The sequence below is a fragment of the Mustelus asterias genome, chromosome 17, assembly GCF_964213995.1.
Source record: "Mustelus asterias chromosome 17, sMusAst1.hap1.1, whole genome shotgun sequence".
In the NCBI taxonomy this organism is placed as follows: Eukaryota; Metazoa; Chordata; class Chondrichthyes; order Carcharhiniformes; family Triakidae; genus Mustelus; species Mustelus asterias.
Window position 1 is genome coordinate 48,138,068 of NC_135817.1, and position 20,106 is coordinate 48,158,173.

General features: G+C 41.1%; 1 protein-coding gene across 1 annotated transcript in view; it reads left to right on the top strand.

The window, feature by feature from the left end:
• usp9 (ubiquitin specific peptidase 9) overlaps positions 1-20,106 on the top strand; it is a gene marked incomplete at its 3' end in the record, with an annotated part of 228,505 nt that overhangs the window by 113,704 nt on the left and 94,695 nt on the right. Inside the window, exon 21 of the mRNA XM_078231879.1 lies at positions 12,955-13,075. Within this exon, the coding sequence (XP_078088005.1) occupies positions 12,955-13,075 (121 nt within the window). The remainder of the gene's footprint in view (positions 1-12,954; positions 13,076-20,106) is intronic.

The window sequence follows — 20,106 nt, forward strand, 5'->3', positions numbered from 1 at the left end:
AATTCAAATCAGAGCGACACGGTGACAGTGGTTAGCACTGCTGCCTCACAGCGCCAAGGATCCAGGTTCAATTCTGGCCTCAGGTCACTGTCTGTGTGGAGTTTGTACTTTTTCCCTGTGTCTGCGTGGGTTTCCTCCGGGCGCTCGGGTTTCCTCCCACAGTCCAAAGATGTGTGGGTTAGATTGATTGGCCATGCTAAATTGACCCTAGTGTCAGGGGGATTAGCAGGGTAAGTGTGTGGGGTTACGGGAATAGGCCTGGTTGGGATTGTGGTTGGTACAGACTTGATGGGTCAAATGGCCTCCTTCTGTACTGTAGGGATTCTATGATTCTAAATGCTTGGTTTGAGAGGTGATGTAGGAGGCTTAAAATTCTTCGGACATTGGGGCCAGTTATAGAGTCACACAGTTGGCCCATCGAGTTTGTACTGACGAAAACTTCATTAAGTCTGCACTAATCCCACTTTCCAGCATTTGACCATAATCTTGAATGTTATGACATTTCAAGTGCTCATCCATGTGCCTTTTAAAGTTGTAAGGTTTCCTGCCTCTTCTACCTCCCAGGTAGTGCATTCCAGGCTCCCACCACACCCTGGGTGAAATAAATCTTTCCTCAAATCGCTTGTAAACCTCCTAGCCCTCACCCTAATATTGTCTCCTTGTTATTGATGCTTAACTAAGGGGAACAGCTGCTTCCTATCCACCCTGTCCATACACCTCAGGTCCCCAATTAGCTTTCTCTACTTTAAAGAAAATCCGAGTCTTTCTGACCTTTCTTCATAATACAAATGCTCCATTCCAGGCAACATGCCTGTGAATCTCCTCTGCGTCCCAGTACAATCACATCCTTCCTATAGTGAGGTGACCAGAGCTACACACAATACTCCAGTTTTGGCCTAACCAAAGTTTTGTAAAGCTCCAACATAGCCTCCCTGCTCTTAATAGTCATGGAAGTGACCCATATGCCTTCTTAACTACCCTATTAATCTGTCCTGTTGCCTTCAGGGATCTGTGGACAAGAACTCTGAGATTTCTCTGTTCCTCAGAGCTTCCTAGTGTCCTGCCATTCATTGAGTACTCCCTGGTCTTGTTGTTCCTTCCTTAGGTGATCACCCCTGCAATTTTCAGGGTTAAATTCCATCCTCCCATCTGACCAACCCGTCTATATCTTTCTGCAACCTAAGACTTCCTTTCAAGCTGTTCAAGAACCTCATAGTACCTCTCCCTGAATTCTGTACCTAGATCATCCTCCTCCCAAGTGAAGACGGATGTGAAGTACTCATTGTCTTCCGACTCCAGGCACAGATCGCCCCTAATGGGCCCTACACTTAATTGGTTACCCTCTTCTTAATATGCTTACAGAATAACTTGGGATTCTTCCTAATGTTAACCCATCAGTGCTTTTTCATGTCCCCTCTTTGCTCTCCTAATTGCTTTCTTGAGTTCCCCCTGCACTTTCTATACTCCACTGATTTACTCCCTTTGTACCTGCTCAAAGCCTCTTTTCTTTCTTCTCCAGTACTGAATATTCCTCGACATCCAGGGTTCTCTGCACTTGTTGCTCCTACATTTCACTCTAAAAGGACCTCTACTTTCTCCGTTTCCTTTATGAATGCTCTCCATTGTTCTTCTATTTTCCCACAAAAAGCTGTCGCCAGTCTACTTTGCCCAGATCCTGCCTTATTTTAATAAAATCTGCCTTTCCCCAGTCCAAAACCAGTTTTGCAGACATCCTTTTCCTTTTCCATGATAAACTTATATCATGTGTTGTGGTCGCTCCCCTACTGCCAGTTCAAATATTTGTCTGGCTTTGTTTCCCAAAATTAGATCCAGCATTGTGCTTCCCCTTTGTTGGACCTTCTACATTTTGACAAGTTCTGTGGCACAAGGCTGTCGTTCAAAAGGGGCATATTGTACTGCAAAAGGACTGGAGCCAATGCTCTTGTGAGGAGGTTTACTGGTGTGGTTGGGGAGGGTTTAAATTAAATTGATGGTGACATGCGCACAAACATATGGAGGTGAAAGGAATAAGATGCACATATAAGGTGTGTTGGATTGAACTAGGGAAAGGCAGTAATATTGTATTAGATAGGAGCAGCCTAAGAAGGATCATGAGGAATAAAAAGGCAGGTTCCATGTATGTAAATACACAGTGGGGTGAATAGGGTTGTAAGCTACAAGCAGAAAAGCTGTATGGGAACGTATTGTAGTAATTGGATGCTTAATCAAGGGTATGAGGTGTTCAGAATAAATTAGGGAAGGTGAAAATGGAGGTGGGAAGGTATTGATGCGAATAGGATGTCCTTGAGGGGTAAAGATTAAATCCATTTAGTTGAAGTTGAGAAGCAAAAAGGATATAATCACTATTGGGAGTACAATGCAGACCTCCAAATGGTGAAGGATAGAGAGCAAATCTGCAGGGAAATCAGTTGCAGAAGAACTATGGAGTGGTGATATTGGGATTAATATTAATTGGGATAACGCTTTGAGTAATGGGTAAGGAGGGGGAGAATTTCTGAAATGTGTTCAGGAGAACTTTCGTGACCAGTATGTTCGTGGTATAGCTTAGTCATAGAGACAAACTGTACAGAAAAGGTTCTTCGGCCCATTGAGTTTGGAAGAAGGAGGTGGTGGCGGGGGGAACCAAAGATTTTACTTCTCTGTAAGTAAATAGCATTTTGTTACTGAGCACTGAGTGATAACACTTACTGAGGCAGATTTCAGTTTCCTTCAGCAGTGATGGCTTTGCTGAAACAAGTATTTTAGTTTATAGCCAGTTGTGCTTAAGCAATGTTTATGCTTTAAATTCACTTCACATTGAAAATATCCAACAGCTTTTTACCATACAGCATTTGTGAGAATAGTGTAATAATCTTGAAATTGTAATCCGAGATATAAAAAATAAGCAGCCACCTAAACAGAAAATTTGTTACAAAGGGAATAGCAAATGTACAAAATATTACAACTGAGCAAAACGTTGCACAGATGACAAACCCATTTACTGAACTACAAGAATTACAAAGATAGAAGTCCGTGAATCGAGGTGCTTCCATGCACAATGAAATTACAGTACTTGAAATCAGTTCTAACATTACCAAGTCATTCCAACCATTGCATATAGCAGGCATTTTGCTTTTCTACTGAATGTTAGTTGGATACCATTTTGTTTGGCACTTTCAAGGATTCTGGTTTTCAGGTTCCAACGAAGAGTCAGATTGGACTTGAAACAATTACTCCATCTCTTTCTCCACAGATAAAAGCAGACCTGCTGAGTATTTCCAGCACTTTGTTTTTGTTTCAGGTTTTCTTAATTCTTCCATGATGCCTTGCCAGGTGTTTGTTACAATTTATGACTTAACCACACATAACAGGGTGAGAAGGTGGCTCAGTTGATATGTAGAAATCTAATAGACAAATCTAGAAAGCATAAATGCTTAATTACCAAGTGAGCTGTCAGACACGTCAGATTTCATTTTGGGGCTCGGACACAAACTGCTTTTGAAAGCTTCAATATTATTTCATTTCTAGGCTAATATACATTGCATCTTTCTCAAACTAATTCTTAGGCCTTTACTGTTGGATGATTTGACAGAATGCAGCCAGAGGCCACTCTAATGAGGACGGGTTTTTCAACTTGGTGTGGTGGTTGCTGGATGATCAATTGCTGTTTCATAATAGTGCCAGAGAACGGGACAATTACAAACTTTACACCCATGTTCAAAAGATGCAAGAATAAGCCTAGCAATTACAGGCCCGTCAATTTAACCTCAGTGGTGGGAAAGATTTTAGAAATAATAATTCGGAACAATGTTGTCAGTTGCTTAGACAAATATGAATTAATTAAGGAAAGCGAAAACAGATTTAAGGGCAGGGTTTGACTACTTGCCTGAATTTTTGACAAGGGAAATGCTGTTGATACAGACTTCTGAAAGACATTTGATAGAAGTGTCAAATAATGGGCATGATAGCAAAATTGCAAGTTTTTAGGCGCCCTGATCAACAGCAACCTGTCCTGATCCCTCATGTGGACACTATAGTTAAGAAAGCCCACCTGTGCCTCTACTTTCTCAGGAGACTAAGGAAATTTGGCATGTCCGCTACAACTCTTAACAACTTCTACAGATGCACTATAGAAAGCATTCTTTCCGGTTGTATCACAGCTTGCTATGGCCCCTGCTCTGCCCAAGACCACAAACTACAAAGGGTCATGAACAAAGCTCAGTCCATCACTCCAACCAGCCTCCCATCCATTGACACTGCACTTCCTGCTGCCTCGGAAAAGCAGCTAGCATAATCAAGGACCCTACGCACACCAGGCATACACTCTTCCACCTCCTTCCGTTGGAAAAAAGATACAAAAGTCTGAGATCACGTACCAACCGACTCAAGTTGATCTTTCTCTGCACCCTAGCTATGACTGTAACACATTCTCCACTCTCTCCTTTCCTTCTCTATGTACAGTATGCTTTGTATAGTGCGCAAGAAACAATACTTTTCACTGTACACTAATATATGTGACAATAATACATCAAATCAAAATTAAAACCATAGAATAAAATAGAAGCAGCCTGGGTATGAAATTGGCTGAGAAATGAGGAATAGGGAGTAGCTGTGAATGGTTGATTCTCAGACTGGGGAAAGGTGTTTGAACACCTGCTGCTCTTGGTGTATATTAATGGATGTTGGTCAGCTCAGTTGGCTGGTCCATGATGCTAACAGCGCAGGTTCAGTTCCGATACCAAGGTTATTCATGAAGGCCTGCTTTCTAAACCTTGTCCCTAGCCTGAGGTGCAACGATCCTCAAGTTAAATCACCACCAGTCAGACCCCACCCTCAGAAGGGGAGAGCAGCCTATGGTCAACTGGCACAGCACTAACTTTATTAGTGACCTAGACTTTTAGTGTACAGGCTGTACAATTTCAGTATTTGTGGGTGACACACAACTTGGGAGTATTGTGATCTGTAAAACTTAGAAGATACGGCAGCATGGTGGAAATGGAGAAACAAGTGGTAGATTGAATTTAATGTAGAGAATTATGAAGTGATTCATTTTGGTAGGGTGAGAATATGCAATGTAACTTAATATAACAATTTTCAGAGGTTGCAGGAACAGAGACTTATTGAAGGTACACTTATTGAAGATTGCAGGGCAGGTTGGGAAAGTGGTTCCTAAAATATATGGAATCCTGGGCTTTCTAGAACAGGCCATGGAGTACAAAAATAAGTCTTGTCTAAAATACTGATGGGTGTTCAGTTCCGAGCACCACACCTTAGGAAGGATGTGAAGGCAATCGAGAGGGTGCAGTAAAGATTCACAAGAATGCTCCAGTGGTGAAGAAATTCAGTTAAATGTGGATAGATTAGAGAAGCTGTGGCTGTTCATCTTAGAGAATATTAAGATGATGAGGTATCTGGACAGAGTAGATAGAGAAAAACTGTTCAATTGCTGAAAAGATCCAGAAGCTGACCCTGATTTAAAATGATTGGCGAAAGAAGCAGCAACAAAATAAGAAAAATGTACTGTCTGAGAATGTGATAAATCCAAAATCAGTCACAGCCTTCAAAAAGAGAATTGGAAGTTATCTGAACAGAAAAAATTGCAGTGTTATGGGGAAAATACAGTGTTTGACTAGGTGAGTTGCTCTTAAAGAGGCAAATTGCCGCCTCCTGTGCTGTAACTATTCGATGATTATAAGTCCAGACTAGAACAAGGGAAGTGCAACAGGATCCAATATTAAAGTTGCACCGTAAAAGCAATGAGAACCAGATGTAGAGTGGAAGAGAGCAATAGGCGACAGTATGAGTGTTATGTGGAAGAACCAATACAGTACTAAATTGGAAGAGGACAATTACTAAAGATGAAATGAGCTATCTTTATTTCATTTCGTGGACTTGAATCACCTGCTTGGTTGAGCTCGTTTGCAGATTGATTGCAATTCAGTTGAGATAGGGAGAGGAGAAGATGGTAGAACAGATATTTAATCCTTCAGTCTAGCCATTGGGCAACATAATTTTCAGAATATTTAGTCAAATGTTTCTAGACAGATCACTAATCATTCTAATATCTGTGTTGTCAAAGGAATTGTATATTCAGTTCACAACTTTGTCAAAAGCCAACTTTATAATGCAGAACAGATTGTTAGATTTAGATGTTGGAACAAATCATTTGTTTTGACTTTGTTCATTTTTTTATGTTAGCAGCAGGGATAATCCCTAATAGTGATTTTTTTTTTGATGGATAGTTTAGGCTTACTGTTTAACGTGACATTTTCCTGCTCCGAGTGAAATGAATTGAACTTAAAAATAGCCGGCTGTTTTGAGAATCCAGGCACCTAAATTGTCAGGCTGGAAGCAAAGTTTTAGTTGAGATATTTAATTTGTCCCTGGCCTTGATTTGGCTAGTCATGAGCAATGACACACATCCAGGAATTTGCAGTGTGTTCTTTGGTTTGCAGATGAGAAAAATGAGGGCAGCAAGTCTGAACCAGACACTGGAAATGGCTGCAGTGTCTTGCTGTTCAGCGATGACTTTTGTGAACCGCTGCTTGTTTCATTTCAAAATTTGGGGAAACAAGGAGCTATTCTTTTTGATTGGATGATTTTTTAAAAATTGTTTCTAGATTGCTTACTTTCACCTCCACAACATTGTCTGCTGCTGATCCACCTCCGTTCCTAAGGTGATAAAGCCTTCAAGCATGGCTTCAATATGCCAGACTTGATAACCTTTGTACTCTTCTGACTGACTTCCTGTCCTCCGTTCTCTGTAAACTTGAGTTCATCCAAAATTTATCCAGCACCGAATTATGCATCCTCATTACTTAAAAAAAAAGTTGATGCCCAAAACTCAATGCAGTAGCTCAGGTTGGATATGACGAGGTTGTGTAGAACTGAGCTTCCTTTCATCACTTGAATTCCAATCGTTTGTTAATGACCAGCATTCCATAAGTCCTTTTGATTACTTTTGTACCTGTGCAGTAATTTTTATTGAATTGTCTAAATCCTGTTAGACTTCCACGACTTCTAATTTCTCGCTACTCAAAGTTTTGTGATTTGTCGTCTTCAAATTCAAAATAGATGATCTCATACTTTCTCCACGTTGAATTCCATCAGCCATAGTTTTGCCGACTCAGCCTCAGTTCCTTTTGCGATTTCCTCCTCCTGTCCACCCAACTTGCTGCATCTTCTACTGATGTGTTATTTGCAGCTAGATGTACAGCTATCTATTCCATCACCCCATGTTTGTGATAAAAGCTGAGGCCCAAGTGCAGATCCTGGGAGAGCACCACTTGTCACATCCTATCAATCAGTCCTATCCTTCATACAAATTCTCGCCAGCCCAGAATGGAGAGGATCTCCAAGAAGATCGTGCATATCGACACAGACATCAAGTTTCACTCACCTGATGGAGCAGTGCTCCGAAAGCTCGTGATTCCAAATAAACCTGTTGGACTTTAACCTGGTGCTGTGAGACTACTTGCTGTGCCCACCCCAGTCCAACATCAGCATCTCCACATCATGACAAATTCTCTGTTATTGATTAGAAGATAGAGAGACTAACATCACAAGGCTACTTACAGTTGAGATGAAGGATGTATTTCCAAGAGGCTCTTAAGGTGAAGAAAGCTGTAAGTGTGCACACTGGGTAAAATTTAGGTATTGTATGACCAGGCTTGTTTAGGCATCTGAGGAAATGCCTGGTTAGTGTGTTTAATTGCTATAAATATAGCTATTGATATTCCTGAGGTGGAAACTTGGACCAGTTCTCCAGGCATGCATACCTGTCAGGATTAGAAATTTTCTTAGAAAAAAATTGGCTATTTATGATGAATGTTGAAAAGGGTAAGCTGTAAGAAGTGTAGGCAGAAACATGGTTGCCTCAGGTATTGATCAGCTTGCATTACAAAGACCAGTAGCCAAAATAGTTCCTGTAAACCTAAAGCAAGTGTCCTAGCTGGGGGAAGTGGGAGGACAAATTTCAAAAGTATACTTTAGTGCTAATGACATCATTTAGCTGACATCGTTTCCAACTTTTCCAAGGGTTTTGACTTGCACCTTACTGTCTTCCTCCTCAACCCTCAGCTACCACTATCCCATTCCCCACTGATCTTGATCTACCTGCAAAAGCAGCTTTGAGGAAGGCCCCCCCCCCCCAATGCCTCCAATAGACTCCTGACATACTTGGCATAACCTACTTGTTGTTGTATTATACTGCTTTAAAGCTTAATTAAAGGCTTGCGGTACTTGGTGCTCATGTTTCTGTTTTAGTCATAGAGGTTTACAGCATGGAAACAGGCCCTTCGGCCCAACTTGTCCATGCCGGCCCTTTTTTTAAAAACCACTAAGCAAGTCCCAATTGCCCGCCTTTGGCCCATATCCCTCTATACCCATCTTACCCACGTAACTGTCTAAACGCTTTTTAAAAGACAAAATTGTACCCGTCTCAACTACTACCTCTGGCAGCTTGTTCTAGACACTCACCACCCTCTGTGAAAAAATTGCCCCTCTGGACCCTTTTGTGTCTCTCCCCTCTCACCTTAAACCTATGCCCTCTAGTTTTAGACTCCCCTACCTTTGGGAAAATATGTTGACTATCTAGCTGACCTATATCCCCCATTATTTTATAGACCTCTATAAGATCACCCCTAAGCCTCCTATGCTCCAGAGAAAAAAATTCCCAGTCTATTCAGACTCTCCTTATAACTCAAACCATCAAGTCCCGGTAGCATCCTCGTAAATCTTTCCTGCACTCTTTCTAGCTTAATAATGTCCTTTCTACGATAGGGTGGCCAGAACTGTACACAGTGCTCCTTCCTAAAGGTAGCTTTAAGTGAATAATTAACAACTTATTTTATTCAACCAACCGGGAACTTTAACTAAACAAGTAACAATTTTAATTACAGGATGGTTCGACTGAAATGCTGTTCAAATAAAAATAAGGATCATTTAGTACCAAAACAGTCATAACAGAATCTTAGTCACTCTCAAAAAAACTAGATACAACCAGGTCTGGTGGCTTGGAAAAGATTTGGAGGTTCTTCTGTAGTTGTCCGCTGCCTGTAAGCGCTGTTCGATTGGGTACTTTTCGCTGGTTGAATGGTGAGTTCTCTTACGGCATATCTGAAGCTGGCAGAGTTGAGAACTAACTGTTGATCTAACTGCCTTAAACTGCTTCAGTTGATCTGACCCTGTCTCTGGCTCAAGCGATGTTTTGGTAGAAAATACACCGCCCAGCTTTTGTATGTGAGATTATTTTGAATTAAGCATAATTTGTTGACTTCACAGCCAGAGCTATTCAAGTTGTAGTGATTGCACTTCAGCATTATCTATCTAGAATACTTAAGAATACAATATACAATTTTGATCTTCATGGTACAAAACCGATACGAGGCATTGGAGACACAAACAAGATTTGTAAGGATAATGCAAGACTGCGATGTTACAACTATTGGAGAAGGCTGAACAGACAGGAGCTCTTTCCCCTAGAAAAGAGAAACTGCAGGGTGACATAGAGAGCTTAAAAATGATGGAATTTGATCTGGTAGATGTAGAGATGTTCTCACTTGCAGGAAAAGTAAAAAACTATGCATCATTGCTATGAAATTAACTAAAGAATTTTCTTAAACAGCATAAACTTCTTATGATTACACTGTGGAACTTAGTACCACATGGAATAGTTGAGGTGAATAATATAGAATCCCTACAGGATAGAAGGAGGCCATTCGGCTCATTGAGTCTGCACTGACATTCCAACAGAGCATCCCACCTAGGTCCTATCCCTGTAGCCTCACGTATTTGCTCCACTAATCCCCTAACCTACACATCTTGGGGCACTAAGGGGCAGTTTAACATGCCCAATCCACCTAACTTACATATCATTGGACTTTGGATATTGATTAGGAAGCGAAATAAAGACGCAAGGGATAGAAGGAAATTATATTGTCAGATGGAAGCAGCTTTTGTAGCATAATCATAGAATCATCATAGAATTCCTACAGTACAGAAAGAGGCCATTTGGCCAATTTGAGTCTGCACCGACAACAATCCCAGCCAGGGCCTATCTCTGTTCACGGCACCATGGCACAGTAGTTAGCACGGCTGCCTCTCAGTGCCAGGTTCCCAGATTTGATTCCTGGCTTGGATCACTGTCTATGCAGAGTCTGCATGTTTTCCCCATGTCTGCTCTGGCTTCCTCCCACAGTCCGAAAGACATGCTGGTTAGGTGCATTGGCCATACTAAATTCTCCCTCTGTACCCAAACAAATGCCAGAGTGTGGCGATTCGGGGATTTTCACAGTAACTTCATTGCAGTGTTAATGCAGGCCTACTTATGACACTAAGAAATAAACTATAAAAACATTTTTACCCTGCTAATCTCCTTGACACTAAGGGGCAATTGAGCATGGCCAATGGTCCTAACTTGCATATCTTTGTAGAAGAATGATGCTTTGTTTGCATTCCTACATCCAAGGTGCAAGTAGGCCATCAGGCTACTCACCCCTAGCCTTGTGGATTCCTGACCCTGCTTTAACCATCGACCTACCTTCCAACAAAGCATTATTCAAAGAACAAGAAAAATTACAGCACAGGAACAGGCCTTTTGGCCCTCCAAGCCTGCACTGCCCGACTAAACTAAAACTCGCTACCCTTCTGGGGACCATATCCCCTGTTCCCATCCTATTCATGTATTTGTCAAGGTTCTATAAAATTTACTATTGTATATGCTTCCACTACCTCCCCTGGCAGCGAGTTTCAGGCACCCACCACCTTCTGTGTAAAAAAAAAAAAAACTTGCCTCGTTCATTTCGTTTAAACCTTGCCCCTCGCACCATAAACCTATGCCCCCTAGTAATTGACTCTTCCACTCTGGGAATAAGCTTATGACTATCCACTCTGTCCATGCCCCTCATAATCTTGTAGATTTCTATCCGGTCACGCCTCAAACTCCGTTGTTCCAGTGAGAGCAAACCAAGTTTCTCCAACCTCTCCTCAAAGCTAATGCTCTCCATACCAGGCAACTTCCTGGTAAATCTTTTCTGTACTCTCTCCAGAGCCTCCACATCCTTCTGGTAGTGTGGCGACCAGAATTGAACACTATATTCCAAGTGCGGCTTACCAAAGGTTCTATAAAGCTGCAACATGACTTACCAATTTTTAAACTCAGTGCCCTGGCCAATGAAGGCAAGCATGACGTATGCCGCCTTGACTACCTTCTCCACCTGCGTTGCCACTTTCAGTGACCAATGTACACCCAGATCCTTCTGCCTATCAGTACTTTTAAGGGTTCTGCCATTTACTGTATATTTCCTATCTGTATTAGATTCAAATGTTTGCTGTGCGGGCAATGATCCCATCACTTAATAGGGGATTTTCAGAGTAACTTCATTGCAGTGTTAATGTAAGCCTACTTGTGACAATAAATAAACTTGGAAACTTTAATATTGCATAATCCTGCTCCGGCCCAATCCTTTGAGCATCAGAAACATGACTACAAATTGAACCAACTAATTGTAGTTATTTTCTATTGCCTCTTTACTCCAAAGACTAGATTGGTGAAGGCACACAAAAGGACTTGAAGGGAGAAGTTAGTTTCTGTGTTATCTTTAAGGTTTTCAGGGTGTTTCAAAGTACTTCTAACAAATGAGCTTTGATTGTAGTGACTGTTCCTAGTAGGTAAATATGACAGCCAATTTGCACACAGCAAGGTCTCAATGCAGCATTGAGATCAGTGACCAATTAACCTATTTTTTAAATCATTGGGGATAAATCTCAGCCAAGACTTTGGGTGAATGCCCCTACTTCTCTCGCAATTCCACAACATCTTTTATGTCCACTTAAGTAAGCAAATACTGCCCTTGTTGCATGACACCTTTGATAATGCAACTGTGTCGCAGTAGTGGACTAAAGTTCCAGTTTAAATCATGCTCAAGTATGTCCTGGAATCTATCTGGAACTCGAGTGAGAATGCTATTTGCTGAAACAAGCTGTTAATAAAAATGATCAGTTTTGACATTTTGATCAATGAAAAATTTAATCTTTTGCTGAATTCAATCAAAAGTTTAACGAGCAAAAATAGACAATTAACTGAAATATACAAAGAAAATTACAGCACAGGAACAGGCCCTTCAGCCTTCCAAGCCTGCACCGACCATGCAGCCCGACTTAATGATTCATGTATTTTTCAAGACTCCCCTTAAAACCGTATCCGCTTCCACTACCACCCCCGGCAATGAGTTCCAGGCACCCGCCACCCTCTGTGTAAAAAAAAAAAAAATCTGCCTCGTACATCTCCTTTAAACCTTGCCCCTCGCACCTTAAACCTATGCCCCCTAGTAATTGACTCTTCCACCCTGGGAAAAAGCTTCTGACTATCCACTCTGTCCATGCCTCTCATAATCTTGTAGACTTCCATCAGGTTGCCTCATAACCTCCGTTGCTCCAGTGAGAACAAACCAAGTTTCTCCAACCTCTCCTCATAGCTAATGCCCTCCATACCAGGCAACATCTTGGTAAATCTTTTCTGTACCCTCCCGAAAGCCTCCACATGCTTCTGGTAGTGTGACGACCAGAATTGAACACTATAATTCCAACTGCGGCCTAACTAAGGTTCTGTAAAGCTGCAACATCACTTGCCAATTTTTAAACTCAATGCCTCGGCCGATGAAGGCAAGCATGCCGTATGCCTTCTCCACCTGCATTGCCACTTTCAGTGACCTGTGTATCTGTACACCCAGATCCCTTTGCTTGTCAATACTATTAAGGGTTCTGCCATTTACTGTATATTTCCTATCTATTATTCCAAAATACCGAATCGTGGTATATCAAATTTCATCTTTTTCAAATAAATTAATCCAGTTTTGGCTAGTTTTTAGTCATGTACAGACAGATTTCTCCAAAGACCTGTAATTGTGTTATAATTCAGATTATTTAGTTATTCCTAATCTGTTTCTTTCTTAGATAATGTCCTTACACCCTCGATACATTTCCTTTCTTTGGCAAGTTGCGGATCTGGGCAGTAGCCTAAATATGCCACAGCTGAGAGATGGTGCTCGAATCCTTATGAAGCTCATGCCTCCTGGTAAGGTACTTAAAAAAAATAATACAGATGAAACTGATATATTTCTGCCAGTGTTTATTTAAATGAGGGCATGTGTGATGTGGTGTGGTCAACTGAGAATCAAAGCTGATTTGAGTTTTGAACAAAGATGGTAATAATTGCTGCTATGAGCAGACAATTAACTAAGGTGACCACTATTGCAAATTGTTCATTTTGGAAAACTAATCAATCGTCGGCTGAACTGCCAGTGAGGACCAAGCATACTTACTTGATGAATCCATGTTAGTACAACTTCATTTGAAATTGTGCTTGATATTTTGAATCTGCCAGCAATATAATTCAGGACAATGAATGACTTTTTGTGTGTGTCAAGGAGGGTAACTTTGGAATCAAATCTCATGTTGAAGCTTGGTTTCACCTTTGAGTTTGGTGATGTTTGAAGTGAAACTTGTGAGAAGGAGTGAGATTGGCTGTGCATGGATGTCGAAGTGGGTTATTTGATCCATGTGAATTCATAGTATGGATATGCAATTTCAATTTTGCTTGCTAACATTTGGGTAGGGAGCTGTAATGGCCACTTTGTTTTACAAGTTAACTAAGCCAGGCAATTGTTCATGTGATGATTATAGACGGGTGGCTCAGTACTTTGGATGGTTAGTTCGTGACACAGGATGACATCAACAGCATGGGTTCAATTCTCATACCGGCTGGGGTTATTCATGAAGGCTCAAACTTGTCCCTCCCCTGAGGTGGTGATCCTCAGGTTAATACAACAACCTGTCCTATGGTCATCTGGAACTATGGCAACTTTACCTTTAACTATAGACATAACAATGCAGATAGATAGATGTAACATATGATTCTCTGGAATGGTTTCTTTTAAGGCTTCATTTTTCAATATACTAGTATAATTGACTTCTCAAATGGACACCTGTGCAGAGCTTCCATATGAAAACTCCAGATTTCCAGCTGATGGAAACTGATCAGTTTGTTTCCTTGTGTAACATTTGCCATTTTAAGTTCTTTTTCTTCTTTCATCGGACGTGGGCGTCACTGGTGATACAATCCCAGTTGGTGTTACTACTGAATGGGAAGTTCTCAATGGAACTCTAGCTTAAAAGACTGCAACTTTTACTTTTTTTGTTAGAAAGCATAGTGGAAGAGATTCACAGGACTGCCATTTAGCTTTTAAGAAGGAAAAAACATTGATTAAACATCAGAGGTTTGACTATAATACAATACTCCTTCAATCCACACCTGTCTCCATAAATGTACATGGGATTCAAGACTAACCCAGGTTACACAATCTATGTTATACCATACTGTTCTCACTAAATATACACACTCCTTAACTGAACAGGCTAATTCTGGTCAGACAACTTCCCACCCTGAAACCCAAGTGGTAGATGCCACTCGATCAATCTTCCGTGAATCTCTCCTCAAATGGCAGTACGGTGGCACAGTGATTAGCGCTACTGCCTCACAGCACCAGGGATCCGACTACGTGCAGAGTCTCCACGTTTTCCCCGTGGGTTTCCTCCAGGTGGTCCAGTTTCCTCCCACAGTCCAAAAGACGTGTTGCTTAGGTGCGTTGGCCGTGATAAATTCTCCCTCAGTGTACACGAGCATAGAACATAGAACATAGAACATTACAGCGCAGAACAGGCCCTTCGGCCCACGATGTTGCACCGACCAGTTAAAAAAAAAACTGTGACCCTCCAACCTAAACCAATTTCTTTTCGTCCATGAACCTATCTACGGATCTCTTAAACGCCCCCAAACTAGGCGCATTTACAACTGATGCTGGCAGGGCATTCCAATCCCTCACCACCCTCTGGGTAAAGAACCTCCCCCTGACATCGGTTCTATAACTACCCCCCCTCAATTTAAAGCCATGCCCCCTCGTGCTGGATTTCTCCATCAGAGGAAAAAGGCTATCACTATCCACCCTATCTAAACCTCTAATCATCTTATATGTTTCAATAAGATCCCCTCTTAGCCGCCGCCTTTCCAGCGAAAACAATCCCAAATCCCTCAGCCTCTCCTCATAGGATCTCCCCTCCATACCAGGCAACATCCTGGTAAACCTCCTCTGCACCAGGTGCCAGAATATGGCGACTTGGGGATTTTCACAGTAACTTTATTGCAGTGTTAATGTAAGCCTACTTGTGACACAAATAAATAAACTTTAAACAAATCCCCCCACCAGATTGTCACATGATTGTTTCCAAACTCCAATTTCAAAATAACATGCTTTAAAATCTTCTTTCAAACAATGCTATCCCTCAGCTATTTTCGTAAGGATCCACCTCCAGGGTTTTCAATTCTCCTTTCTAACTAAGCTTTCAGCTGTTTTAGCAAGAATCTGCCTCCAGGTTTTCCTCCTCCTTTCAGTATTCCTTTATCTTGAATTGCCAGATGCATCCAAATGTTCACACACACTCAAAGCACTCAGTCCCGAATGGAATTCAAAAATGAGAAATAAAGACACCAGATTTGTGGCTATTCTTGAGTCAACCTTGTCAGCTCTGCTCTTCCCAGGCTTGAGTTTAACTTCAAATAGTCCCGTTTTCCAATTGCTGTTCCTCTTTGTTCCTTTTTAATTCAGTCTTCATGGAAACTTCTCTTTATTCTCTAGTTCCTGGAACTAACTGCTCTTCAGCTTCTCTGGATTTGCTTTCATAGAATACAAGAATCGCTGCAGATGAGGAGAGGACAATCGGCCCGTTGAGTCTGCACCAACTGTCTTGACAGAGTACTTTAGCCAGCCCCTCGCCCCCATCCTATCCCTGTAACCCCACACATTTCCCATGGCTAATCCATCTTACCTACAAATCTTGGGGCATTAAGGAGCAATTTAGCATGGCCAATCAACCTAACCTGCACATGTTTTGACTGTGGAAGGGAAACAGAGCACCCGGAGCAAACCCACGCACTGTGGTACAGTGGTTAGCACTGCTCTCTCAGTGCCAGGGACCCAGGTTCAATTCCAGCTTTGGTTGTCTATCTGTGTGGAGTTTGTATGTTCTCCGTGTGTCTGTGTGGGTTTCCTCTGGGTGCTCCAGTTTCCACCTAGAGTCCAAAGATGTGCGGGTTAGGTGGATTGGCCAGACTAAACTGCCCTTGGTGTCAGGGAGATTAGCAAGATAAATACATGGGGTTATGGGGATAGGGCCTGGGTGGGATTGCTGTCGGTGCAGGCTCAATGGGCCGAATATCCTCTTTCTGAACTGTAGGGATTCTATGATTCAGACACTGGGAGAATGTGCCAACTGTGTTCTCCAAGGCGGCCTTCACGACACATGACAACGCAGAATCGCTCAGCAGAAACTGATAGCCAAGTTCCGCACGCATGAGGACAGCCTCAACCGTGATCTTCGGTTCATGTCACACTATCTGTAACCCCCACAACTTGTCTGCCTTGCAAAATCTCACTAACTGTCCTGGCTGGAGACAATGCACATCTCCTTAACCTGTGCTTAACCCTCTCTCCACTCACATCGTCTGTACCTTTAAGACTTGATTATCTGTAAGGACTCGCATTCCAACCATTATTATGTAAATTGAGTTTGTGTCTTTATATGCCCTGTTTGTGAACACCACTCCCACTCACCTGATGAAGGGGCAGTGCAACGAAAGCTTGTGGCTTGTGCTACCAAATAAACCTGTTGGACTTTAACCTGGTGTTGTGAGACTTCTTACTGTGCTTACCCCAGTCCAATGCCGGCATCTCCGCATCCTGTACTTCATTCACAGGGGGGCTCTACTACATTCAAAGATTTTAACCCTTCAGTGAGCTGGATGGGTTTTTATGACAATCAACAGTTTCATGGTCACCATTGCTGAGACTAGTTCTATATTCCATAATTATTAATTGAATTTAAGTTAAATTAGTGGTCTTTTAGTCCACCAAACATTGTCATGTTTTATGCAAATGTTATTTTTGTGAATTCCTTTTGGTTTCAGAGATTACATCTCAAAGAATTACTGGTAGACCTTGCAAAGAAGCACTCTACATAGTTGATTTAACTCCTCACAGTTCCTTGGCATCTTTGCCTCAATAGCTATGCAGCGAAAGCAGTTGAAATTATGAAAATGTTCTTTGATTTCACTATTGTGTTAGAGCATCTGCTTCTAAGCACTCTTGAGCAAAGTTGTAATGTCATTTTGGAACTTTTCTCAAAGTTGCTGTGAAGGCTGTTTTGGTCAGTATGGTCTCTGCCAACATGCAAACCTTAACTATAATTTGTCCAGTCAGCACTTGGAGTTGTAAACAAACGTATTATGTTTTTATTCTGATTGGAAAAGTTTCTTTGTGTCTGCTTACTGTTCATGAGTGTCATCAACCTTATAATCTTGCATATCGCAGCTATCCTTATATTTGATTCATAGGGGTTATAAATAGAAGCTTATTTTTGCAAGGAAGTTTGCAGAGAAGTCCTATAATTACCTTACAGACTCAAGTGAGAAAGCCCTCTTGTCTTGATGTGCTATGATTCTAATACCCTTGATAGTTCTTGTTTTCATATCATCTGTTTTCCACCATATAAACTCTGTTGCTACCATGACAAATCAATGGCATACCTAGTTTTTCTCAAAAGGTGTCAGACTAACATAAGACAACAGTCTATACTAGATTCTGCTGGTAAAGTAAAATGTGTTTCTGCTTCCAACTCTTGAGATTCCCATACTTTGATTATACCATTGATTAATTTGTTTCATTTATGTTTGTCATAAATGCTTGAATGGACAATCCGGCTTGATGCAAAATGACAATCACAACAGCAAGCTGCTTCTCTGAAACACTGTACATTCTTAAAATAACACAACCTTTTTATTGGCGACTGCTTACCAAGCCTGGGTGCATCTCTCAAACTGAAAAACATGGATTGAAAGTACAGTTGTATACAGAAGAATGGTGAAAAGGATAATGAGTTGGATCATTTCCTTTATTCATGTTCTGTCTTTTTTTCTTTTGATTCTTAATAGCCCTGGAAGTGAAATATATGTCCATGTCAGAAGTAAGGTATTGTGATGTTTTCAGCCCCAAAACAGATTGTATATTTTTTTCTTGCTTAGCATATACACTAAGCAGAGGATTTTGAAACACCCGATAATTGTGTTGCTATTCAAAATAGATATTCAGGGGGTTTTTTCCACTTGAGAACATCCTGTGTTTTCCTTTCACAGTTGAGCCCTTGCGTTTTATGCTTCGAAAATCCCTTGAGTTGCTGAATGCAATGTTGTAGTAAAGGAATGAGTAAAAATGAATTTAACAAAAAAGTTAATTTTGCACAAGGCCATTGTGAATGTTTTTTGAATAATACCGATTAGCTCTAAGCAAAAAAAATGGATTCTGAAGCATCCATGTTACCAGTAGTTCAGAATAAAAGCTGAGCATATTAACTTTTTTGAATATTGGAAGCCTTTGTCTAGCAGCGATCTGCAGTGCTGGAAAATACCTCACTGTCACCTTTTTGTTTCAAGGAACCTATCTTGTTAACCAAGCTGATTGATGCAAAAGAAGGTATCAAGAATTATAATTCTGGATCACCAACTAATTAAGTCATGTTTGAAAACTGCGAAGCAGGCAAAAGTTAATGTTGCAAGTTAATGGAATACTTGCCTCAATATCTGTCATATTTCTTTAATCAATTTACAGCTTAGGCATACTCAGACCCATCCACTGTACCGTGGTTCAGTTCTGTATGTACTTGAGGCCCTCAAATTCAATCTTAAGTATTCGAGTCCCATTTTCTTGACTATTTCTATACCTCTATCACACATACTTTGGTAGTGTTGTCCTACTGAGGTGCCATGTCCCAGACTATTCCCCCAGTTGCCTGCTTATTCTTCCCTGTGAACTACCAACTGTTTATTTTGTTTTCATGCGTTACTCCAGCTTGATCGTGGTTCTCTCATTTGGCCCAATAGATCTTGCCTGGATCTCCTTAATCTGGACTTTTAACAAGTACAAGAAATAAATTGTCAACAATGTGAAAGGAGTATGAAAGCATGAGGAGGCCAAGTGAAGGAGGCTAACAGTGCTGTATCCATTAAGAAATTGTTTTTCTATGTTTTAGAAAGTGCTTCATGACCAAATGTTTTACTTGAATTGTAATCTCACAAAGCTAATTTGCACAGTGAGGTCCCACAAAGGGCAAAGTGATTAATGACAAGTTAATGCCATGGTGTTGATTGAGGACTATATGTTAACCAGGACACTGAGCGAATTCCCTACTCCCTTCTTCAAAAAAGTGGAATTCAATCTTGTGCCCACCTGAACAAGCAGATGTGTTCTGAGTTTAACATCACATCTGAAAGACAGTACCTTTGACAATATAGTACTCTTATCATTGTGGCATTCATCTGTGCTTCAATTATGTGGTCAGGTCCTGCAGTGGCACTTGAATCCACAAACTTGTGATTGGTGGAAAATGCTATCATTGAACCAATTTGACACCATACAGTGAGTATGCAATTGCTGTAAAGAAACCAGAAAAGAACTAATGGGAAGAAGTGCAGAAACAATTATTGGAAGAAATAGTTTTGTCTGTTAACTAAGCTTTGGGGATCAGGTACATTCAATACAAAATTGATCCGCAGCATTAACTTTGTTTCTCTCCACAGATGCTTCTAGATCTGCTGAATTTATTCAGCATTTTCTGTCGATATTTAATGCTATGTTTATTTCATAATACAATATATTACATAACACTCCTGACCTAAAGTAGTTCAATTTTCCAGAAGTGATACTGTTGAAAGTCAGCTGGTGTTAAATAGGCACAGTGGTTAGCACTGCTGCCTCACAGCACCAGGGACCTGGTTCAATTTCTGGCTTGTGTCACTGTCCGTGCGGAGTCTGCACATTCTCCCCATGTCTGCGTGGGTTTCCTCCAGTTGCTCCTGTTTCCTCTCACAGTCTGAAAGATGTGCTGGTTAGGTGCATTGACCTGAACAGGTGCCGGAGTGTGCCAACTAGGGGATTTTCACAATAACTTTATTGCAGTGTTAATGTAAGCCTTACTTGTGACTAATAAATAAACTTTAAC